Source organism: Syngnathus acus, chromosome 16 (genome assembly GCF_901709675.1).
Source record: "Syngnathus acus chromosome 16, fSynAcu1.2, whole genome shotgun sequence".
In the NCBI taxonomy this organism is placed as follows: Eukaryota; Metazoa; Chordata; class Actinopteri; order Syngnathiformes; family Syngnathidae; genus Syngnathus; species Syngnathus acus.
In genome coordinates, this window is record NC_051101.1 from 14,294,120 (window position 1) to 14,318,489 (window position 24,370).

Consider the following 24,370-nt stretch of genomic DNA (forward strand, 5'->3'; position numbering starts at 1 on the left):
CATAAGTTGAATAGTTGTCCTGGAGCGTCCGTTTTCCCAATCGATGTGTTCTGGGTTCGTTTAGTAATCCTCGATCGAGGATCGACGACTGCTCGCGTCTAACCAATATGGCGGAACACATCTAGCGGTCGACCGAGTGTTCCGTTCTCCTTTTTGCCCGATCTCCTTCGCCGCTTCGGGCAAATTTGTGGATTAAAACCAACAACATGTTGTCGAATATAGCTCTAAGGACCGCTCTGAGGTGTTCGGTGGGCGTTTTGAGGGAAAGTGCCCCACCGGCGTGCTGCTCGGCGTTGCTCTCGAGACACAAAGTCAGCAGCGGTAAGAAGACAACATGCAGAGAAACAGAAATGGAGGCTGGACTTATATATGTATATATATATGTATATATGTGTATATATATATGTATATATATATGTGTATATATATGTGTGTATAATGTGCTACTCAAGTCCAAGAAACTTCTCGAACAATAAGGTTAATGCAGCATTCACAAGTAGCATTGTTAGCTTATAGCAAAATGCGACGAAATGCGCATGCGTGGACGACACAGTCGCTGGACAATTCATTAGGTACACTTACACATTGTAATACAAGGATGCGTTCTCTGTAACAATATTTGTCATCGTAATGTAACATTTTAATAGTTCACGTGAGACGGTTCATTTACATTGTTAATTTACAAGACTGTTTCAGGCTTCAGTCATCAATGTTTCTTGTTTCTCTTCAGCGTCGGGAAACTTTGCCTTTGCAGCACCAGCCCGACATTATGCTCGCACTGCAAAGAAAAAGGTGCAAGGTACGTCATTGTAAATGACATGGCTACGGCTCTGCTTAAAGGCTCACGTTGTGCCGTCTGCTATCCTCTGCCTTCCAGGTCCCGAGAGCCAACTCAGCGACCTCTCTCCGGCTCTGCTGAAGTTGGATTACGCCGCCGTACCCCTCGCTCAAACGTAAGCACCCACCCAGTGCACGATATACACTCACACAAGTAGTCACGTTCCCAATGCGGGTGGTTGTGTAGCTATGACGTCTACTGCTCTCACATAAGTGCCTGTTTGCCAATGCAGGACGGACGATGTTGTCAAAAGACTTCTTTCGTTGGAGTTGGCGAGTCATGTGAGTTATTTGAATAACTCGTAACAGCTACATTGTATCATTGACTCCTGATTGATTGATTGATTGATTGATTGATTGATTGATTGATTGATTGATTGATTGATTGATTGATTGATTGTGTGTCCAGAGTGAAAAGCTGGCGCTGAAAAAAGAGCAGCTGATTGCCAAGGTGCAACGGGACGAGAGCGACCGCAACTCGGTGGAAGTTCAAGGTGAGCTTGTCTTTGCTGCCACACGCACGCATACTGCGCACATAAACGGTTGAGTGTGTGCGCTAAATGACGCTTCGTGGGTGTGTGGGTGTGCGCTTGTTGCAGTGGCCATTTTGACGGCGAGAATCCGCAACTACCAGGAGCACTTGCTCAAACATCACAAGGTGAATTCATGACGTGATAAGGTTCATCAGAAATTTGTGTCAACGTGTTTCCTTCCTGTCGTTTCTCACACGCGCGCACACACAGGTACTACAGGATATCCTGTGTCAATCATGACACGCACAAGATAGTTGTGGTCGGAAAATGTCCACAATTTCAACACAGTCGTATTGCCTTAGTGTTCACGTTTGTTTTCTTTTTTTTTTATCCACACGAGCCGTCCTTTATGTTTTGTAGGACAAGGCCAACAAGAGACGCATGCTCATGGCCATCGACAAGAGGAAGAAGTTGCTGAAGAACCTGCGGCTGGAGCGCTACGACGCCTTTGAGAATGTGTGCGAGCAGCTGGGCATCACCTACACCTTCCCGCCCGAGTACTACAGGAGGGCCACTCGACGCTGGCTGGCCAAAAAAGCCTTCTGCATCAAGGTAGCAAACACGAGGCGTCGCCCCCTGTTGGTCAACACTCATGGATGCCATCTTTTCATCAAAATGTGGCAAAACACTTGTCCATTATTCTGGACAGAAATCTTATATTCCATTTCATCCATCAGTTTTTTTCTTTTTGCAGAAAATACAGAAATAAGTCTGATCGACAAAATGAACAGACACGAATCAACTTTTACGAAGCATTTTCTATGAAAATCCTCCCCAAATAAAACAAAGAAAAAATTGTTGTTAATATAAAAAAAACCGCATAAATGCGGAGGGGCCGAAACACGAGTATGCTGGTGGTCCACTTTATGTCATATTAATGTTTTAATTAGCATTTGCAGTGGAAAGAGTGGGAACTGCAAGCCTGCTTTCAGTTTTGTCTGACACGCATATGGTCGCCCCCCCCCCCACAGGTCTTCCAGGAGGTGCAGAAGCAGAAAGCCGAGCAGAAGCTGAAACCGAAGCAAAGCGCAGAAGCGGCTGAGACGCAAACTGCCAGTCAGTAGATGCCTTTTTATTTTACAACACTTGGGTGTCCAAACGACAGCTTTGAGACCCATTTACGGCCCGCTGGTCATTTTGATGCATCCCACGGCAAAGTCACAGGTGAAAAAAAATCCACTGTCACAACTTTTTGAATTTTTTTTATTTTCTCAAACTTGATAAGTGGGACTGCACTCCAGAAACACAACCATGTGCATGCAAGCCGTTGAAAAATCAAGATTCCATCAAATATCCCTCTCAGTGGACTATGTGAATGATGCAAAAGAGGAAAGCAAAATAAGCTGCACCGTTTCATCCGAGAATCACCGCAAAGATCTTGTCATCCTTTTCAGCCGTTTAAGTTTCACCAATAAAGGTTTCTTAACCTGAACGTCAAACTTCCTGTGTGGTCTCAAGCGCTGCAGTTTGCTCGCTCGCTCGGTCGGGGCCAGTACGCGCTCACGCATTCCTTCTGGTAAGTCGCATTCTGTTTTTCATCACTATGCAAAATCTGAAACGATGGTCTGTTTAAATTGAACGAGAAAACATGCGTGCAATTCATCCATGTCGCAAGCTCGTTTTGCATACTCGACATATTCATGCATTTTTCTCTCGAGTAGTTTTTTCTTGCCAACAGATTGCCTAAGTTTCTAGACCTAGAGTCAATTGGATAGTTTTTCCTTCTATGTCGTATTTCAGAAGAAATGTTTCACTCAACAGAATAAATCCAAAAATCCACACAAGAAATCTAAATAAATATACAAGATGTCTATTTTAAATAAAAATGTTCATTATTCTAAATGTACTGATGAATTAGATTGAAGGTGAGAAAATTCATTTCATTTATTGTTTTATTTTAAAAGTTTTTGTATTCAAAGATGTTCTGTATTATGAAAAAATAGGTGTTATTTTATTGTTTGTATGGGGGAAAATCAACGTTTATTTTTCTTAGTTTTATTGTTTGTATTTTGATCATTATTAGGGGGTTAATTTAAATTGATCAATTTAGTATTTACTATATTTAAATAATTCATTTACTATATTTGAATAATTCATCATTTTGTGTTTATGTATCTATAAAAATATTGAAATGGATTTTTTTTTACTTTCTTTTGTACAATTTTAAGAGAGCACCACACACACACCGTGCCTACAAATACAATGTGAAGCAGGGTAGCTCAAAGTGAATGCTCATCTGCTGACACCAGGCTTCATCTTATAGGCTTATTACTCACCCTGTAGAGTGGGAAAAAAACGAGCAGAGCACAACAACAATGTGGCAGGATTCAGATTCAGGTCATTTTTTTTTTCCTCCTGCAAAGAAAAAAATGTCGTAGTAGTAAATACGTCCTTGTTTTTTGTAATGATAATAAATAGCTATACTGTACATGCATCAGAACCTGCGGCCCACATGTCCAACCCAGTGGTAACCAGTCAACCGGGCGCCGGCGGCTATGGCACCAACGTTCAAACGGGACAGTGGAGCACGGGCCTCTGCTCTTGCTGCAGTGACTTATTGATTTGTGAGTAGAACTATTGTATACGTTGGAAAAAGAATTCAATCATCACAAATGTTATTCCAACTTTCCTCCACCAGGTGCTTTCGGCTGCTTCTGCCCATCCATACTGGGCTGCTACACTGCGGACAAGTACGGTGAAAACTGCTGCTTGGGCTTCGTGCCGGGCGGCTTGACGGCTATGAGGACTCACATGAGGCTCACGTATGGCATCCAGGTATGTGGAAGTGCAGAGAAGAAGTGCTTTGATTTCATTAACAGCTTGCGCAAGGGAGGAACTGTTGCTCAGTGGGGTGCCAATTGAGAAATGTGTCAACACTGAAATAATATGTGCAAGTTGCAAGTAAGTCTTAAAGTTGAATGTGCTCCCACTAGTCTAAAGATGGTATGGGAAGAGGTGCAATTAATGATTATTTTCACTCCTTGAGTATCATTTAATTAAATGGGAAAACTTATGAGGAGCACAAGTGAGGGAATTTTTTAATGGAAATGGGTGGAGTAAAGTCTTGGCCTGCTTTAGTTTGATATGGGGAAACAATGAGCTATGGCAGGCAGAAAGCAGCATTGGGTCTCTAGCTATTAGAAAGTCACGTTTCCATAATGTGTGCCCTTTCATTTCTTCGCAGGGGACAGTTTGCAACGACGCACTCATGTCGTGCTTCTGCGGCCTCTGTGAGTTGTGCAGAATGGCCAGAGAGATCCGCATCCGGAATGGAGAAACTTTGCCGTAATGGCAACGGTAGAGCAAAGGAATGCTTGTGCCCCAAAGAAGAGATACAATAAAGATTTTTTTTTTTTTTTCCAAACAAATCATCGTGTAGGTTCCCGACCCCAAAAGATTTGGACTTGGTTGTTTATTTCATTAAAATGAAACATGCAGAGAATTCTGCAGCTGACCAAAGATGAATGTAAATTAAATGCATTTGCACTGAAATTCAACAATGCACATTGGGATCATAATAAAGAGGGTTTTGTGAACTTGAAATTCAATGAAGTCCCACATGTGAAAAAAAAAAAGTGTGGTGTGTTGATTTGCATAACCAATATAGACATAACTACATGATTATGAAACTTAATACGGTTAAAAATAAAAAAAAAGCTTCCGAAACCTTTTTTCCGGAAAAAAGAGAAATACCCGTCTTGATTTAAAACCGTTTAATTAACTTAGTGATATAAATGATCTCGAAACTAATAAAGCGTTCCCATCCTTTTACGGAATGTCGCTCAACTTCCTGTTTTGATGACGTTGATTGCTCTGATTGGCTACTCCCTCCGTGGCCTAGCAACGGCGGAGGAGGCATTAGCAACCCTTTCCTCGCCAGTAGCGAGTAGCGAGTAGCGAGCTTGCCTCCACTGCTAGCACACTCACCGTCGTTTTCGAACGGGCTGTTTGTTGTTGAGCTTTTTTCTCTCTCTCTCTCCAGATTCCGACATGTCGTCGAGGACACTCCCGCTGCTGTTCATCAATCTCGGTGGAGAAATGCTTTATATTCTGGACCAGCGGCTACGAGCTCAAAATATCCCCGCCGACAAAGCTAAGAAAGGTGCTTAGCTTTTTGGCCGGCCACCCGACTCCAAACAACCGCTTCAACACGTCACAAAGTTTCATCATTCATCTTCTGTATTGTCTTTCTTTTCATCCTCGACTAGTCATGAATGACATCATCACCACCATGTTTAACAAGAAGTTTCTGGAGGAGCTTCTCAAGCCCCAGGAGCTGTATTCCAAGGAGGCGCTCCGCACCGTCTTTGACAGACTGGCCCACGCCTCCATCATGAGGCTCAATCAAGCAAGCATGGACAAGGTTAGCGGGGTCATAGTTGATTTCAGACTGCCTGTAAGATGGTATAATGCTACCGCAGCAAACGCTGAATTGTTGCATTTTTCAATGATGACCAAATGTGCAATGTTGATCACATCTGGATTCAGCCCTGTTTTGCATCATTCCAGCTGTACGACTTGATGACCATGGCCTTCAAGTACCAGGTTCTCCTCTGTCCACGGCCGCGGGACATCCTCCTGGTCACCTTCAACCACATGGACGCCATCAGGGAATTTGTCAAGGACACGCCTTGCATTTTGGCTCAGGTGGACGAGACGTACCGGCAACTGATGGAGGTGCGGCGGCACTTTGTAACACCGTGGCAATTAGGTGGCAAGCAAGTGACGTCATCTCTTTCGTTTAGATGTACACTCTGTTGCCGAGTGGCGAATTCCAGCTCATTAGACAAACTCTTCTCATCTTCTTTCAGGACATGCACATAAGGGTAAGTCGCTTCCTAACAATTGCCTATCAGTGCCACAGGATGGCGCTGAAGGATGACAGAATCACGGACCTTTTGCTGCAAAAGCATTTGTATCAAATGGTTATTTTGCTATCTTGTCTGCCAGGTATCTATTTTCCTCAAGGACAAAGTTCAGAACTCCAACGGCCGATTTGTGCTCCCCATCAGTGGTCCGGTGCCTCACGGGACACAAATTCCAGGCTTGATAAGGTGACATGTCGGCTTTTAGATGAATGTCGTGATTCTCCCCTCGTGCCGCGACGTCAAGCTTAAGTCGTCGGCCCCCGTGGAGCTAATTGCATTAGCCCTCTTTCTTGGCCTTTGAATTCTAACTTTAGACAACTTGTGCTGTGCTGTGTTGCTCAAGGCTTATGCACATGGGAGTCAACACAAAATGAAGACCTTTCCAGACCTAGTTGCAGTAGAATAGTTGTCACTGTCTAATCAAAAGCATGGGGGGGGGGGGGGGAGGAAAAAAAAAGTCTCATGATTTTTTTCATTCTAGGACGTATAGCTGCACTGGCGAGGAGACCGGCAGGCTGCAGTTCAAAAATGGCGGAAACTACACGGCTGCACTCTGCGAAGGATCCTTTGAGCTGTTTGGCGACAGGGTCACCAAACTGGGCACGAACATGTGAGACTTTTGCAACCAAAAACAAGTTGAAAGGATTTACACGACCAGTATGTTGTTACGGTGTTCCAACAATTGTGTATTTTCCTCTGGTGTGGCCTCACAGGTACAGCGTTTGCCGTCCGGTGGAAACTCACATCGCGGGAACCTCCAAGCACTCAGCTCAGCACACCAAGGTAATAAAAAAAAATATTGGTACCTAGCAAGGTTATTATATTTAATCCAACCTAACTAAATGAATATATAGCATATATTTTGTTTACGAAATCAATAAACGCCGCACATACGAAAAACTAAAATCAAAACAACATGAAAAACAAATCCTTTGCGGAAAAAACCAAACACTTTTGTTGCTGCCAGGTCAACCTGGCTCCCAACCCGCTAGCTAAAGAAGAGCTCAACCTCTTAGCCAAACTCATGGGAGGCTTGGAAGTCCACAAGGCCGGCGGCAATGCCGAGAGCGATTTCCGGGTTAACCTGTTCGCAACCGACGAGGAGGAAGAGTAAGTACCTAAATCTGATGATGACATTGCAATAAAAACGAACAATTTTTTGGTGTTGCCACAGAGAGGCGTTAATATCCAGACCGGATGAGCTGTCGTATGGATTCATAAACATCCAAGCTACAAAGGTATTGCTTTTCTTGTTATGATGCCCACGTCACTCACCAGGCCCCCCCCCCCCAACATATTCATATTAACATATTCAAATGGCGACCTCAAGTGGACAAAAATCGTACCCGCACCTCACACACACATGTTAGTGTTTGAAAATAGTAACAAGCATTTTCCCAAATGCAGGACCAAACAGCCAACGCCGAGCTGGCCAAGATCATGGGTGAGTTCAGCGGGTCTCGGGAGTCACCTGAGCGATCCCCGAGTGACTGCAGCAAAGGAGACGACCTCCTGGCCATGATGGATGGTCTGTGACGCCGTTGGGTTAGGATGGAGCGGCAAAAGTCATGCACAGGCAACCTTCTGGTTCTTTTCCTCCCTGTGCCGTCGGGATTGTGCTACATTCAGGCTGAATGGCCCACAGCCAATTTGGACACCACCCAAACGTTGTAAAGTACGCCATGCGGGTCATATCCGAATTGGTGGATAATTCAGGCACCGGCATTTTTTAAAAAGGACCTTTTATCGGATCGTTTTCATATAATACGGACGGCTCCATCATCCCAAGTGCTCTTTTCTAATCCAATTGTAATCCAATTTTGATGCTGCGACATTACGATACGCGCTCAGGAGGGAAAGTACGATGTCATTTTACGTGAAAGTCTCAAAAGGAAGGAAAACTTGTTGGTGGCTACCTGCAATGTCAAAACGTGTGAATATGTTTCTTTAATAGTTGTATTTATTGGATTTATGTACGGTTTTCTCTGACTAGATGTGCATATTTCTGCAATATAGCAGTTCCAAAAATAAAATGACCTTTTACAGATGTGGTTTGACTTGTGTGTGTGTGTGTGTGTGTGTGTGTGTGTGTGTGTGTGTGTGTGTGTGTGTGTGTGTGTGTGTGTGTGTGTGTGTGTGTGTGTGTGTGTGTGTGTGTGTGTGTGTGTGTGTGTGTGTGTGATGAGCCAGTAGAGAGCGCTGTTGTAAATGTTTACATTTAATTTAGGAGCAGCAGCGTCCTTGAAAAGGCTTTTCATATCATTTTCTAATCCACAGAATGTATTCTACCATTTATTCACAATATTTTCAGGCTCATACCTCAATTTCACCCACGTGTAAACTCTTATGGGGCCAAATGAGGTTATCAGCATGCAAAAGAAAATACCAAGCCATGCATGCATTTTCTTTTAGACAGTTACCGGATCGAATCTTGGACGCCCAGCTCATTCTTGTGACCTTTGCAAAGAAGAAGGAATATGAAAAAGAAAAATACTCAACCTGTAGCACTGGTGTCAAACTCAAAGGCCCATGGGCCTGATTCAGCCTGCAAAAGTCTGAAAGTAATATGTTTCTTAGTTCTGCTATGATAGTACATGTAATATGACTCATGAATTAATAATGCGCATCCTTAATGTGGCTTAGGGCCAATGCATTGCTGAGTCACAGGGATTTAAATAAAGCCTCTGCCATTTAGGCTGCCCTTTTGTTGTGGTTTGTGGTTGCAATTGAGACGTGATAAGCAAGCCTTTTTTTATAAACGCCTATCATTCAAAACGGAGTCATTGAGTAACTAACAGTGACCCTTTTTTTTTTTACAGAAGTGACTTCTAAAGTGTGTAGCTCATTTTTTGTATCGACGTATATTAAATACAGGTATATTATAATCTATACAGGTAATCTACCTGTATTTAATCTAGTGATTATACTGTATAGGTAATGGGTCTATTACAATCAAATATGGTGAGATTGTTTGAAGTATTTTAAGATATTTCGTAATTATTGAACGCATTCAATCATTTGTCAGTATTCCAAATGATGAAGCCATCTCTTCGTGTGACACCCACCTCCTGCTTTGTCGCCCAGTTTGCAATGGTTTCACACGATGATGTAATCGCATCCTGTTCCATTACGCAAATTGCAAAAAATGTCATCGTCGGACAGCAGCTCGCCCGTGATTGGCCGAGCCCGGCCGTCAATCTTGCAAAGAGCGTGTGCGTCACTTCCGTTGTCAGGTGGCGCTGTCGCTGTGGAAAGATGCGATCAGCGGCGAGCGAGCAGGCTTTTCTTCCCTAATCGCTGCATTTTCGGCGACAGCCACCCGACCCGCGGCGGTCCGTCCGTCCGTCTGGAGCCGTCGACCAGCACACAACCCACCCTGCGCGAGAAATGTCGACGTTGTGAGGGCGGAGGACGACGCCAGACTTTTCTTTTTTTGGGGGGGGACCGACCCGGCGGTTTCGGCTCGAGGTGAGCTAGCCAGTTAGCCTCGTGCTAAGCAGCTGTAATGTTTGTTACTTTGTTTAAATGGCCGGCCTCTGCTCCCGCTGCGTGACTGGCGCTCGTCAATAGAACCTTTTAGCAAGGCCGCCAAATGGAATAAACGTGCACAATCCGTCGCTGTATTACACCAACTAAGTCGTTTGCACGGAAAACTTGGTGGTGGAGCGTGCCTCCTTTGTGTTTTTGCATGCCTCTCTCTCTCTCTCTCTCTCTCTGTTGCTGGCGGCTCCAACCTAAGGAATTGTTCACTTTTGTTCCGACCGAATTTCAGTCGAATCGGCTTTTTATTGATGATTCTCTCGAGCTCCGCCTGAGGTTGTAAACAGCTCGCGGAGGGATTTTAGCGGCCAGTAAAACGACTCGTCGATATCGATTGTTGCGGGGGAAAGATTCCCGGGGCACTTTCTTCGGTACAGCTCCATGATCATCTGAAATCCATCAATCAATACAGCTCTTAAAACATGTGCCCTTGTTATGATTCTCTTGTGCAAGTGTGAGGAGTCAAGGCACAAACAGTGCAACAGGGGGTTGTTGAGAAGCCAACAAACACTTGACAGTATTAAGTCCTCGGTGAAAACCAATGCTCATGCACTGGAACTTTTTGATTTTTTAAAATTAGTACATGAAGGGCAAATACAGCCCCAAATGTGAAACTAAAAGGGACATTTTCTTATGAAACAATGTGAATTTAGGCCAATGTTCCTTCATTGTAAAACCGTATCTGGTGTCTTCAAGTTGGAGGTGGAGTGCTTGTAGCCTGAAATGTGATCGTTTTAGGTTGGCACAGATGACAACAGGTGACGTAACTGTCATTTTTCATCATCTGTCCACCCATTTTCCGTTGCGCTTCTCACTTGGGCTGCAGGTGACCTGTCGCTAAGCGAGTTTGGCGGACCGTACAACTATTGACTTGAGGCTGAATTAAGTGCGCAAACTGTTTTGGAAGTGCAGCAACTTGGGTTGGTGCAGGTGTACCTAATATTGTGGCTGAAGTGTCTGTGGATTCGTCTTTGCAAAGAAGCAGCCAGGCTAAATTTAACCGGCGGTAAGGTGACGCCGTACAAATGCACCGGGAAATGTGAGCCTCCACGTGCCATTGTTATTCCAAGACCCTTCATTAGAATGACGTCCGGGCGATCCAGTCAGGAGAAGTCTCGGTCGGTCGGAGTTGGACTCGCAGCTACCTCAAAAGGTGCAAAACTGCTGAATCGGCTTTGCCGCTCATTTTGTGTCTGACAGAAAATACAGGACGGGAGAAGGCCACCATTGGGTGGGAAAAATGTGCGGCTTTTTGACCTTGCGTCTCTTAGCCAATCAAAGGACGTTGGCAATGTGGTGTCATGTCTGCAGATTTTGCCCTTCGTTTTGTTTTGGGCTCCAACAAGTGTGTGTGTGTGTGTGTGTGTGTGTGTGTGTGTGTGTGTGTGTGTGTGTGTGTGTGTGTGTGTGTGTGTGTGTGTGTGTGTGTGTGTGTGTGTGTGTGTGTGTGTGTGTGTGTTTTTTTTGGCAACGTGGGCAGATCTCGTTAGAAACCTTCTGTGTTTGATTCAATTCTATTTGCGGGTGCCGGCCTCTCTCTCGCTCCTGTGCTCTCTCCGCTACCTCTTGTGTCCGCTGCAATGTGATCCCCAAGACTTGTTGAGAAAAGAGATGGCCGCATGGCGCTGATGTCATCTAGGTCGTCGCGCATTTTGGCGGCGGCGGCGGCGGCTCTGACCTTTGCTTCAACTGTGTCGGAATCAAATAAAATGCTAGCTCTGTCCGTGTGTTGCCTTGAGGAGCTTGTTGTTGTGCTAAATAGCGAGCAAGCTAGCTCTTTCCAGTCAATCATTTACATTGCCCAGAGGTGCATGGATGATTGTAATTGCTCAAGTTTTCTTGTTCAGTGAGCTCTTGCCTGTTGGCGTGTCGCACTGACAGGAAATAGACCAAACCAATAGATTTTGCACCGTTTACCAAAATCAATTTGTGTGCTGTGGTTATATGATTTCCTGTCTTTTTTTTTTTGCTGCTGCTGCTGGCTCAAATCGGCGTGATGGTCTCTTCGTCAGCGTGACTTAGTGTCACGGGCGCTTTGTCTGTCACAAAGCCTGGCCTCATCAGACTCGCCGGCCGATGACTAGCGGCAATGGGGACAGATGGACGAGAGAGACACCACGATGACACAATCTGCTGTCTGGGATCACAAAAAAAAAAAAAAAAAAAAGCCTCACGGAAGTGAGAATTCGCAGCGACCGCCAACCGTCCGTCCCTGCCTGTGCTCTGGGCCCAAAGTGCCAACTGACGGATGATCCATCCGTTGGATGCACGCGAGAATCTTGCCTGCTTTAGTTACCGTGTCTCACTTGTGGTGCACACAAAGCTCGTGATGCTGTCCAATCTGGTTTTTATTACAATCTTTGAATTCTGCCGGTGTGAGTCACCCTTCCTTCAGAGCTTCAGTGTGCACCCAATGGCTGGATACGGCGGTAGAAAACAACAAATGTGATGGACGGCGTATAAACAGACTCACTCGTCTGCTCTTGTACAAAGCGGAAACTTAATTAGCCAGCATTTTCCAGTCTGCGTTCTATTCATAGGTATAAGGATTAAAATGGGACGCAAATAGAAAGTGCTCATTTGAACACCTTCCTCCAATTGTGACGTCGAGGAAGCTTTATTAACCCTGCAATTAGGATTTTTTTTACTCGCGGAAAAGTGTGACGAGGCCGCATATTGTTGATGCTCGCGTCATTAATTACATTCGATTTCATTTCAAATAAATTTGGAAGCAGACCAAATGGGGGAAAAACAAATTCTGATGTCAGGTGTAACTCCAAGCTTGGACTTTCCAGCCAAATTCCCTGTTTCTTTTTGGACCCGCCAAAAAAAGCCAAGCTGACCATTTGAGTTTTGTTTCAGGTTTTTTTTCTATGAAAATTGAACTACTTGTACAAGATCAAGTGTTTCCCAAATTTGGATGGGGCAAATGGTGTAGAAGGAGATCAGAAATTTCACACGGACCGAAAATGGTCAAATGAGGAAGTTACATTTTGGAATCCAATTTCCCACACACTTACACAAATATGCCTTTTGTCATGCTTGAAACCCTCCAGAGCTGGTTTGACATGCGCGTCACACGCTGGGGAAGGGAGGGGAGGGGAGGGGAGGGGAGGGCAGGGGAGTGTTTGTTTGGTGTCATCACCTGAGCATTTCAAGGCATATCTCCACCCGACGGCACTGGAAGTCGAAAGCGGTGAGTCATCCCTCCCCGACTTACTTCCCTGTTACGGGAAGCCGGCGTGGCTCCAAACAAAGCGTACCTCTCCACCCGCCGCAGCTCGTTTTTTGTGTCACGTCACTGTCGTCAGGGGCTTTTCCGCTTTCGTCCAGCGCCCGCTCGGCTGCCCGCCCGTCCGTCACCCCGGGGACGATAAGCCGGCAGATTTTGGGCTAAAACGCGCAGATTGAGAGCGGAAGGATCGGTCGGGGAAGCTTGGAAGAGAAAATGGTGTTCGTTCATGTCAATTGGGCCATTGTTTGACGGCTCAGGGGTCCGGGCCGAGGCGCACGGGCGGCCCTTCGGTGAATGGAGCTGTAACGCTCTGGTGTTTGTAAACGTGTGGGAGGGCCGTTTTGAAATAAGCCGGCGGGCGGGCGGGAGCTGCCCTGTCTGGCACCTCCTTTCACTTGTCTTCACGCGCTGGATCCACCAAGCGCTCTCGGTATTGTCTCATCCTCGCTGAAGCCGCTGCAATGTTATTTCTTATTTATAGCTGCGTGGTGTGCCATCATTCAGTTGGTGATGTTGCCCCCCCCCCCCCCCCCCCCCCTGCAGAGCTCCAGTATGTCCAAGCGGCGTGCGTTGGAGAGAGGGGCCGGAGAGACATCGAGTAGGGCCGGCAAGCTGCAGTGTCCCGTGTACAGTTCGGGCAGCAACGCCAAGCGAGCTGGGCCTTTCGTCCTTGGTAAGGAAGGCACCCTGCAAAACCCCAACGCACATACAAAAAAAGACCTGTCCATTTCCCAGAGAGAATGTGTGTTTTTAAATCCATAAAGCAAGCCTCCGGTTGAACTTGAGCTTGGATCGCGAGTGGTTTGTTTTCAGGACAGAGTGCCAGGACGCTGTGTGTGTGTGTGTGTGTGTGTGCGCGCGTGCGTGCATGCTTGAGTGTGCATGCTTGTGTGTATCAAAGAGTCACATGGTGTCTGTGTGTACGCACGCCTGAGACGAGGATGCAAAGAATTTTGCAGATCACCATGACACAGGTCGGCGTTGACACAAAGATGTACGTACTTCTCACCCCCCCCCCCCCCCCCCCTTTTGTTTTTACTCTCTGAGCCATCTGCAAAGCGGCAAAATAAACAAGACGCCCGGCTTTTTTCTCTTTTTCAAACGAGCACACATGCCGGCCAGTATGTTGCCGGCCTTTTGGTCATGCAGCTGTTGTGTTTGTTTTTTTGCAGGGCCTCGTCTGGGCAACTCACCAGTACCCAGCATAGTGCAGTGTCTGGCCAGGAAAGACGGCAGCGACGATTTCTACCAGCTCAAAGTGCGTGCATGCGTGTGAACTTTTCACCTTCCGTTTTGTTGCCGTTCCCTTTACGGCCTGGCACGGACAAACCGCTCTGTTTTTATTGGGGGGTTGCGGATATTGTTACAACATTTTTTTTGTTTTTTTTAATTTGACTAAACTCAAGCAGCCCCGTTGCCTCGGCGACCAGCTTCGGGCGACCGTCTGGCTTCTCGGATCAAGTTGGCGTCCTGTCGACATTTAAAAGTTGATAGTGTCCGGGCTGAGGATCTTCAAGTGGCAGTAAACTGTCAAAGCTGCCCCTGCAGTCTGACCCCGACGTCTCCTCTCTGTTTTTTTTGGCCAGATCCTGACGCTGGAGGAGCGAGCGGACTCTGCCGGCGAGACGCAGGAGGAGAGGCAGGGCAAGATGTTGCTGCACACCGAGTATTCCCTCCTGTCCCTGCTGCACAACCAAGACGGTGTGGTCCACCATCACGGCCTCTTCCAGGTAGCATCCAGCTACAGCCAGCGCAAAGTGGTTTTCCTCAATGAGCTTCTGCCGTCATTCACTCTTCGCAGCCTCATCCATTCACACGATCCCCCCCCCCCCCCTAACTTTGTTGTTGTTCCATCTTCCCATCTCCTCACAACCTGCGCTCTGATTCCTTTACGTCTGCCGTATTGATCGGATTACGCCGGGAGATCAAGACCATAGAAGCTCTCAGAAGTGCCGGCCGGCCGGAGCGGAGAAAGAAAGAAAGAATGAATAAATGAATGAATGAATGAATAAATGACATAGAGAAATCAATGAAAGCTCTGCTTTTAGAGAGCCTGCTAAGAGGAAGTTGAAAGGTGACACCAGAGTCTGGATCCTTGCAGGACCGGGCCTACGAAATGGTGGAGGACCCGGAGGCCAACAAGCCGCGCAAGATGAAGAAGCGCATCTGCCTGGTGCTGGACTGCCTGTGCGCGCACGACTTCAGCGACAAGACGGCCGACCTCATCAACCTGCAGCACTACGTCATCAAGGAGAAGCGGCTGGGCGAGCGCGAGGCCATCATCATCTTCTACGACGTGGTGCGCGTGGTGGAGGCCCTGCACAAGGTCGGTGGGTCGGCCGGCCAGCCGGCTTGCTTGCTTGCTTCTATTGTCCCGTGGGAAATGTTCCATTTATACTGACGGACGGGACTTTCCCCTGCGTGTTTTTCCTGTCTGCAGAAGAACATCGTGCACCGAGACCTCAAGCTGGGAAACATGGTGCTGAACAAACGGTAAGGGCCAATCTGATTGGCTGCCTCCCATGTCACTAACCAGGCCAGACCACAGTTTAATAAAGCCACACACACTCCAAGTCACCGGTGCGGAACTTCCTGCGTGATCTTTTATTCTTGAGTTGTCGTCTCACCCCGTTGACCCCAGCCAGCGGCGGCAGTGATGTTCAAGTGCAATGGAACACTTTGTCCCCTGCTGGAGACAAAGGAGAGGCCCGCCATAAGGGCCCATAGCTCACAGCTGACTCACACACACACACACAGTCGTAATTTATTTAGCCTCCTCCCGCTGCCCCGCTTTTCCTGCTTCCTTTGTCCATGCAATTTGTCTCCTTTGGTCATATCCTTTTTCACTTTTCCCGTCATGTCCTCCCTCATTGCTACACGGCACAAGTCGTGATGCCCGAGGACAAAAGAGCAAAGGACGCAATTATGCCGAGGGCGTCCTCCAAACGCTGCGTCGTGTTCCACCCTTGAAGGAGAAGAGCAAGCGGCGGCAAGGGAGAAAGAAACTCTGACCGAAAGTGAAATTGGCTGGAACAAATGCCTGCGTGTGCGCTGTGAAAGCGAGAAAGACGAAGGGGAAGCTGATGACCTTTTTTTTTTTTTGGAAGCGCGTGTCTGGAGAAAGGTTTCACATATGTGGCGTGGGTGCATTTTCTGCACATTGTTTAGTGTTCTAAATCCAAATCAGCTCATCGCCACGCAGGCTCGCTGAGCAACAATCATCCTCAGACGCCAGTTGACTCGTATGTTTGTTTGAGCGTTTTCTGTTTTTGCTTCTTTTTTCTTCTCTCTCTTTTCCTTATCAAGCAGATTCGTCATTCATTTGGACCTCCAATCGCCTGAAACAATGCCTTACCTTTAAATGCATTTTTTTGCTGATTCAGCGAGTGAGAAATTACAATACAATCAATCAACGTTATTCGAAAATACATTTTTGCTGGAAACCGAAACAGCTTTCCCTCTAAAAGACACCAGATACTTGGCGGTGGAGTGAATCATCACTCCATGAGTCATTCGTTTCGATCGCGGCGCACAAAGACATCAAGAACAGGTTTTATTCTCCGGCACTGTGAATTTATAGACGTGTGTGTATGTGTGTGTTGTTGCAGGACGCACCGAATCACCATCACCAACTTCTGCTTAGGAAAACACCTGGTGAGCGAGGACGACCTGCTCAAAGATCAGCGAGGGAGCCCCGCCTACATCAGCCCCGATGTGCTAAGCGGTGAGCGTCGCCGCAAGCCACATTTTGACATGTCCGTTGCGTAACGCCTATCGGCCCAGCCGGTTGGAGCGGGCTGCTTTTGCAACGCGGGACTAAAGAAAGCACCCATTGATCAGGGCTGCCTGGCCTGGCCTGGCCTGGTTTATCGGTTGTGACCAGGCTTATTTTCAATCAAAAGAAGAAGCTGGCGCGCAATTTACGACACGAGAAGTCAATGTTGACGGCTTGCGTGCCAACAAAGTGCGTGGAAGCCGCACAGAGACCGCCGTGTGCGTTTGTGTGTGTCAACATAACGTGACTGGCGTGCAATTAAAAGCAAGCGTGAGTGACTCACTCATGCAGCCATGACTCACTGGAGGGAAATTCTCCCATGTACCCGCTACTACTGTGTGTGTGTGTGTGTGTGTGTGTGTGTGTGTGTGTGTGTGTGTGTGTGTGTGTGTGTGTGTGTGTGTGTGTGTGTGTGTGTGTGTGTGTGTGCGCGTGCGTGCGTGTGTGCGCGTGCGTGTGTGCGCGTGCGTGTGTGCGCGTGCGTGTGTGCGCGTGCGTGTGTGCGCGTGTGTCCTTTTGTGAGTGTTTGTGTGCTTAACATTGCCCTCCCCCATCCTCCTCACTAGTGTGAGCTGATTGGACGACTTCACCTCAATGTGGAAAGTGTAAATGCACAGCGACCCGACTTGTTTGCCTTTACTCATCCCGTTAATCATTACAGTCGCCGCCATGACGGGAACTCGCTTATCACCTGGAGTCAGCGAGGGTTGACCTCGTGCTTGGGCCTAATGAGCATGTTGGCGGGATGTTTGCTTTTAGAATGGAAGCCCCTCCCCTCTCCTAAAAGTCTTTGGCAGATATTTATTGGAAGAGCTCCCGCGTGCGCTTTTGCAGGTCGCCCGTACCGCGGTAAGCCCAGCGACATGTGGGCTCTGGGCGTGGTCCTGTTCACCATGCTGTACGGCCAGTTCCCTTTCTATGACAGCATACCTCAAGAGCTCTTCCGCAAGATCAAGGCCGCCGAGTACTCCATCCCAGAGTGAGTCACTCAAATGGCTTCCTGAAAGTTTGGATTCACCACGGCACACCTAACGTCAATGCGCCCCGCAGAGATGGCCGCGTGTCCGACAACACGGTTTGTCTGATCCGAAAGCTGCTGGTGCTCGACCCTCCGCAGAGGTTGACGGCCGGCGAGGTGCTGGAGTCCCTCGGGGACATCATCGCCTCTTGGTAAGTGCCGCGGGGTCGTACCACCAAAGGGGCCTTCGATCAAATTTCCCGAGGCTAACCGAGGACTCGTCGTCGTACCGTCGCAGGCAGTCGGTTTCGTCGTTGAGCGGCCCGCTGCAGGTGGTTCCGGACATCGACGATCAGCTCAACCACCCGGAGCATCTGCAAGAGGTAAAAGAATTCACACGGGCTCCAGCTTAACACGACAAGAACCAAAGTCCCAACGCGGTGTTTTTGTGCTGGTCGCAGGCCAAAGTGACGGAGGAGTCGTCGCAGTACGAGTTTGAGCACTACATGCGCCAGCAGCTGCTGCTGGCCGAGGAGAAGAACACCTTCCACGAGGCCAAGGGCTTCCTCAAGCGTCACTTCAACAGCCTGCCGCCCGTGCGGCGGCTGGGCCACGACGCCCAGCCCGTCAGCCCGCTGGACGCCGCCATCTTGGCGCAGCGCTTCCTCCGCAAGTAGAACGCTTGCGTGAGGCGGGCCGGGCAGGGCCGGGCCAAACAAAACGGGGCGGAACTGCCAAAGATAGGCCCACCTTTGGGTTACCGCGCAAGCCTCCAGCACGGCATTCTCAGCGGCGCCGGCCGGCTCCCGCGGGAGCGCCATCATGTAGCAGCCCCTCCCGTCACGCCTCCTTCCCTCCCTCCTTCCTTCCTTCTACTGTCGGCCCCGTTTTGGAAAACCTTCAAATCAATCTACCTCTCCATCTCTTCTTCTGTGTTGTTCTACAATCCCACCGACGACGTTCACCATTTGGCCGTCGCGCTCCGGGGAGAGAAACGACAAACCCGCTCACTCGAGTGGTTTTCTGCCAGGGGAGGGGATAGAATGGAATAAGCTTTTTTTTTCTTTTTTTTTTTTTTTCTTTGAATCATTCTGACCTTGGAGTAGCATTTCTATTATTCTATTGAAGACGGACTACATGGAAACACGCTTTGGTACCGGTTGTCTCGTCCCTGCGGAGATCTCTTTCCTAGCATCAGGCAGCTAGCGTGCGGAGGAAGTCGCCACGCCAAGACCCCCGATGAGGCACAAATGTTGGCTGCTGCCGCCGCCCCTCGCCTCCTCCTCGGTGCCACAGCCAAATAAACTTGAGAAACGCCACGGAACTGGTACCCAGCACCTCATTGGGAATTGAAAAGGCCTCCAGGTCATCTGACGAGCGACGGATGAAAAGTGTGTTTTTGTTTCCAGTATGAATGTGAATGACACTTTGACATGTTTGCATAGCCATGAGCGTGTGCGTGCACGTGCGCGCACGCGTGTCTCAAGCCAGTGGCCGCCGAGCCGGCCATCTTTTAAGCTATCCTCCACTCTCGCGAGGCTTTTTCCACGCCGCCGTACCGGCTGGAGTACAAGAAGGCGCGCCCGTTTTTACCTGAGAGCAAAAGGGACTTTTGCCGGCGCTAATGGCGAGTAGAGCCAAGCGCCGGCCGGCCGGCCGGGTAGCGTGCGGTGGAAAAGCGTCCAAATAATTGTTCTTATCTGGCACACTGTGAAAAGCAGACCAACACCCTTGCTTGTGTATTAGCGGCCCCCTCGTCGACACGCATGTATGATTCCGCTTTGTAGGTGCTTGGTGATCCATACTGTAATATTTCTTTTGTGCTTGTTACCCCCCCCCCCCCCCCACTGTTGCCTTGGAATGCGGTGACGATTGACACCATCTTTTTTTGTTGAACTTTTACGTGAAGCTACGCCTACCAGCGACTTAAGCGACGTTGCCGCGGGCTCAATCCAACTTTGTATTATTTATGTTTGCATCCCAACCTCATTCACTTGCAATTTCAAGGTGGATATTTATTTATTGTTCTCTCCCAAATCTTTCCTTTTACGCATCAATGGTAGCTCCACGCTAACAAAAGTACATCTGCATTTCTTGCCATCTTGACACCAGTTAAGCTACTCTGACTTACACTAATGATTAGAATTGATTTTGGAGTCTTTCTTCCTTCTCTTGAATGATCCATCCCCATTTGGACAATGAGTGTGTATTGTCGTAGTAACCAAAATGGCCCACGAGATGGTAATTACTTTACTAAATGTAAATGGTTTTGCCCCGCCCCCCTCCTTCGAGTTTGTTTTTGGCTTGCAGTTGTGTTGCTTGCCACTGTGGTTTGAAACGCATGAAAGTAACGCAATGTGGAACTGAAATGTTGCATGATGTTGCTGCCACACTTCCCTGCCGCTCATTTACTAGCGAGTGGATTGACTGTACTTGGTTGAATCCTCTCATTTCTTTTGCAAAAATTCTATAAATCTCCAGACACGCCTTTTCTAAAAAACTTCGCCCGCATTTCAGACATTTTCACTGTTTTTATTTGACAATTTCGTTTTGTAGCAAAAATCCTCAGCTTCATCCATCCCACTGATTTTTTTCTTTTAAATAGATAAAAATGATATATTTATTCTCCACCCTGAAAATGATTTTCCTTACTGATTTTGTAGTCATATTTGAATCTACCCCCATTATTTGGGAGTGTAATTTAGTAGCAAAACTGCAGTAATGGATTGATTCCTTCCCACAAAGCCAACTGTGTCCTCCTCCCACCCAAAAACATTTCACCTTTTTTAGTAGCATGTTTTTTTTCAATATTTGTTTTCTTTCTTTTTTTTTTTTGTTGCAAACTACCCCCACCGGCTTTGAAGTACTGTAGTTGGGTTTAGTTCAGACATATTGCTGACGTGTTTCAAGCGCTCATTTGACAAGGCAGATGTGTTTTGGTCGTTGTCTCGTAAGCTGCTCGCTCATCTTTGGGGGCATCTCGAGACACAATGACATTATTGTACAGTTGGGAAATCATCTTTGTATAAAATAAACAAACATATTTTTCTACTTCATCAGAAACTACATGCATGTCAGCAATAAACTTTGATATGGAAAAAATGAGACTTGTGTTGTTTGGTGATTGCAAGTCTTACTTTCGGCCAGCAGGTGGCGGAGTTTCTCAAATTATCCTTTCATTTGATTTTTTCCGATATTTGGTTGATAACTTTTTAGTCAGTATATATTGTATTTATGATTACATTAAATTCAATAGTACAGCTTCATGGGACTGGAAAGGTCAAAATCATTCAAGTGCTTAAATTTGATGTCATTGAGTGATTCATGCTTCAATAGTTTCATGATACTGAGTTGAATTTCTTAAGTTGTTCTTGTATTTTGTCTTGATTTGAACCATTTAGTGCCTAACGATATGTACACGGGGATGAGGCCCGAGCAGCTGAGCCTAGAAAAGAACCTCGGCTCCAAGTACGTCACGCATCTGCAATGTTGTTGCCTCATTTCCCTGGAGAGCTTTTTTGTTGTTGTGCATTCCGGTGACAGACATCCATCTGGATGACAAATTAAATAAATAAAATATCCAAGCAGACCCAAAAAAGGAAGTTCATAGTTCTAGTTCCTATATTACAGTACCATCCATCCATCCATCCATCCATTTTTTTGTTGACTTTCTCCTTATTTGGGTCAGCCACTCAGTTTTGGCTGCAGTCTCCCATCTGACGTTGGGACAGTCGCCAGTGAAACACAAGGTCATGTCCTTTCAGTTTATTTAGAATGAATTTCCTGTGTGACCACGAGAAAAAGAAAATACAGTTTGAGCGAACTATGAATTATAGCTGCCTTAAAAATGAGGTAGACAGCATTGGGAGTTGCAGCAAACTACAAATTGACGGCATGTAATATCCATTAGAATTCATGAGAATTCGCTCCAAAATGTCGGGGGGGGGGGGGGGGAACATATTTTTGCAGCTGATATGCTGAATATGAATTATAGTTGCCTGGCTCCTCAAAGATGAGAATCGCAGCATTGTGACAATACTGGCAACATCTCCGCTGAAATGCACTTCCAGTCCGTTTACAAGGAGCTAAGCAGATAAACAGCTGTTACGATAATAATCATAATAATTCGGGACTCGTTTTTCATTTTGGCCACACTCATTTTCCATTTTGCCTGCTGTTATTGCCGATGACAAAGAAAGTGGATGTGAAAAGCACCTCGAGGCATTTTAGTATAAAAGTTGATCAACAGATTCTCGGTTTTTGGTGACGTCGCAGTTTTTGCATGAAATCTTGGGGGAAAAAATCATGTAAAAACTTTATGAGAATAGTTTCGGATGGATATTTCATTTTTTGGTGTGTGTTGGGGAGCTTTGGACTTTGTTCGTTTTATGGAACCCAGGCGAATGGAGCTATTTCGGTCTGTAGGGAATGACTAGCTTTTTTGTCCCTTCTTCCCTCACTATCTGTCAATCAGTCTGAAAATGAGTGAAAGAAATCCATCCCGCTAACCTTGAACATCTGCTTCCACGTCCAGGAGGGCGACCCCGTCAAATTTGTCAATGGGAGCTCTTGTTGGGCATGCCAGGTGAACAAGGAGACCTGTGTGTGTGTGTGTGTGTGTGTGTGTGTGTGTGTGTGTGTGTGTGTGTGTGTGTGTGTGTGTGCGTGCAAGCAGCCGGTTCCGACGTGCAGGACTGGACTGACGGTTGGCAGGCGTACTGTAGAGATGACAGATCTGCTGATGTTTTTCTTCATTCAGTCTGCCTGCCTGCCGTCCCTTGAAACAGAGCAGCTGCATGTGTTTTCTCCCCAAATGGGAATTTGATTTCCTGTTCTTTGATTGCAAATATTCCAAACATTCCACGTTATTAGAGAGCCTGAATGCACTTCACTTGAAATTCTATTGACGTTAGAATCTATGCTTGACGACGATGGTTAATGTGCAGCATGTTGCGCTATTGAATATTTAAATGACATTTGGCTTTTAGTTAGTCGAGTGTCTTCCTGTTTGTTTACAACTGATTTATTGACTGTCTGCTCCTCGGCTCTATTGTGAGCCTATGCTGCTCTTGCAGCAACCCCGACAGAATCAAATGGAACGGTGCACATTCCGCTGCAGCCAGGCCACCAGGCCAGGCCAGGGCAGAGGCCTGCGGAGAAGAAAAATGCCGCTGTCATTGCTGGTTGTAATAAGTCTCAGATGTGCCCACTCAGCACAGTCAAGTCCATTTGACTATTTCGAAAGCACTGGATTTCATCTCAAGGCTCTCTACACATGAAGCAGGTCCTCGATCATAAAGGAAAGAAAACCAAGCGAACCCCACATGGGCAATCCATTCGAAGCAAATTCATGGAAAAACTCAAGGAAGAAATCTTGAACAGAACTCGGCTCAGCGGGCCACCAAATACAAAAGAAAACGTGTAGCATTTCCGCTTAATTTATTAGCCAAGTCTGAAAATCATTTTATTTTGAAAAGTCACCGGATTTCCCATTACTTTTGTCGAATGACTTTGGACACTTGTCAAGTTATTTCGATCGTGTGATGCTCATGTTAAATCTACAAATTAGCAAAATTTTGTGAGTCAAATGTTCGGAAAGCTTCTTTGCAAAGAGGAAAAAAACCCTGTGAGGATTCAACACAAGAGCCTTTGCCCAAAGATGCATTTTTCAGCTAACTTTTGGCGACTTTAGTGGCTGCAAAAGAGTGACTTGAAGGCTGGCGTTGCAGGTACGGGACAGAGGGGTGGAAATAGACTCCTTGCATGTTGAAGCTCTTCCACAGCTGAGTAGCAAAAAAAAAAAAAAAAAGGTTGCAATGCTTCTTCTGGAGAGTCCATTACTGTTTTCTGTTGTCTTTGCTGTAAGGAATTTGTTTAGTGTAACCTCTAAAACGGGTGTTTTGAGTCAAGAAACCCCAAGAAGGTGATAAAAATACAAAAAATATATATTTAAGGACCCCACCCCCGCCTTTTCAAAGTGTGGCACCCCTCCTAGCGGTGTATAAAATAATCATTGCTTCAGTACCTTTTAGTTGTAGTCTTTCCAAAGTGCTCAAATTGTTTTCTTTCTATTTGATTTGCCATGCAATGCATTTTACTGAACAGATGTATATCCCAAATCTTAAAAAGTGTGGTTGAATTGAACTTGACTTTGTTTCCCAAGAAATCAAATTCCAAATCACAGAACCTCGGCAGCCTTCAACTTAAGAGGTCTCATCTGGATGAAAGGAACATTTGCGGATGTGGTGTCGTAAAAAAACAAATTCCAACCATGTGGGAAAACCCCACGTCTATCTTTGGGGAGATTTTCTTTCCAATCTAAAAAGTTCATCCTTGGGGGTGGAAGGCAGGCAGGCAGGCAGGCAGGCAGGCAGGCAGGCAGGCAGGCAGGCAGGCAGGCAGGCAGGCAGGCAGGCAGGCAGGCAGGCAGGCAGGCAGGCAGCCAGCAGACAGTTTACTGTAATCTTGCGCTTGGTTGTAATGAATGTCATCTTTGAACCTTTCTGACAAGAAGAATGTTTGAGACAATGTTTTTGCTTCATGTTGATCATGTCAGTCTTGAAACTGTATCAATGTACAAAGACTAATCAATCATATGAAATACGCTCTAACTCTGAGTCCACA

General features: G+C 46.7%; 4 protein-coding genes and 1 long non-coding RNA gene across 13 annotated transcripts; 4 read left to right on the forward strand and 1 right to left on the reverse strand.

The window, feature by feature from the left end:
* The first annotated feature begins 64 nt into the window (after positions 1–64).
* mrps15 (mitochondrial ribosomal protein S15) lies at positions 65–2,802 on the forward strand. Of its 2 annotated transcripts, none has more exons than XM_037273625.1 (8): positions 65–321; positions 731–799; positions 878–953; positions 1,071–1,119; positions 1,247–1,331; positions 1,437–1,495; positions 1,731–1,922; positions 2,342–2,802. In XM_037273625.1, the coding sequence occupies exons 1-8, from the start codon at positions 207–209 to the stop codon at positions 2,432–2,434; spliced, it is 738 nt and encodes a 245-aa protein (XP_037129520.1). In that variant the 5' UTR covers positions 65–206; the 3' UTR covers positions 2,435–2,802. The 2 variants fall into 2 exon arrangements, with proteins under 2 accessions (XP_037129520.1, XP_037129521.1); XM_037273626.1 differs by having other exon boundaries at positions 755–799.
* Positions 1,791–2,165, reverse strand: LOC119135767. The gene is made up of 2 exons (XR_005100612.1): positions 2,104–2,165; positions 1,791–2,054 (listed from the first exon to the last, which is right to left on the reverse strand). It is a non-coding gene; the product is annotated as an uncharacterized LOC119135767 (long non-coding RNA).
* LOC119135765 (cornifelin-like) lies at positions 2,777–4,913 on the forward strand. 4 transcript variants are annotated; one of them, XM_037273629.1, is made up of 4 exons: positions 2,777–2,886; positions 3,809–3,934; positions 4,009–4,145; positions 4,555–4,738. In XM_037273629.1, exons 2-4 carry the CDS (start codon positions 3,823–3,825, stop codon positions 4,657–4,659), a joined length of 354 nt encoding a protein of 117 aa, XP_037129524.1. In that variant the 5' UTR covers positions 2,777–2,886; positions 3,809–3,822; the 3' UTR covers positions 4,660–4,738. The 4 variants fall into 4 exon arrangements, with proteins under 4 accessions (XP_037129524.1, XP_037129523.1, XP_037129522.1 ...); XM_037273628.1 differs by having other exon boundaries at positions 2,804–2,886; positions 3,789–3,934; XM_037273627.1 differs by lacking the exon at positions 2,777–2,886 and adding an exon at positions 3,645–3,707 and having other exon boundaries at positions 4,555–4,913.
* A 328-nt stretch (positions 4,914–5,241) lies between these two features.
* oscp1b (organic solute carrier partner 1b) lies at positions 5,242–8,286 on the forward strand. Its single transcript, XM_037273624.1, has 10 exons — positions 5,242–5,472; positions 5,579–5,733; positions 5,880–6,047; positions 6,116–6,196; positions 6,321–6,424; positions 6,720–6,848; positions 6,952–7,021; positions 7,206–7,348; positions 7,413–7,476; positions 7,646–8,286. Exons 1-10 carry the CDS (start codon positions 5,361–5,363, stop codon positions 7,772–7,774), a joined length of 1,155 nt encoding a protein of 384 aa, XP_037129519.1. The 5' UTR covers positions 5,242–5,360; the 3' UTR covers positions 7,775–8,286.
* Positions 8,287–9,463: 1,177 nt separating this feature from the next.
* Positions 9,464–20,848, forward strand: stk40 (serine/threonine kinase 40). Of its 5 annotated transcripts, none has more exons than XM_037273873.1 (12): positions 9,464–9,706; positions 13,557–13,686; positions 14,186–14,271; positions 14,600–14,743; positions 15,115–15,339; positions 15,454–15,506; positions 16,622–16,737; positions 17,623–17,767; positions 17,839–17,958; positions 18,045–18,129; positions 18,208–19,201; positions 19,238–20,848. In XM_037273873.1, exons 2-11 carry the CDS (start codon positions 13,566–13,568, stop codon positions 18,421–18,423), a joined length of 1,311 nt encoding a protein of 436 aa, XP_037129768.1. In that variant the 5' UTR covers positions 9,464–9,706; positions 13,557–13,565; the 3' UTR covers positions 18,424–19,201; positions 19,238–20,848. The 5 variants fall into 5 exon arrangements, with proteins under 5 accessions (XP_037129768.1, XP_037129770.1, XP_037129765.1 ...); XM_037273875.1 differs by lacking the exon at positions 9,464–9,706 and adding an exon at positions 12,899–12,974; XM_037273870.1 differs by lacking the exon at positions 9,464–9,706 and adding an exon at positions 13,041–13,443.
* Positions 20,849–24,370: the final 3,522 nt, after the last annotated feature.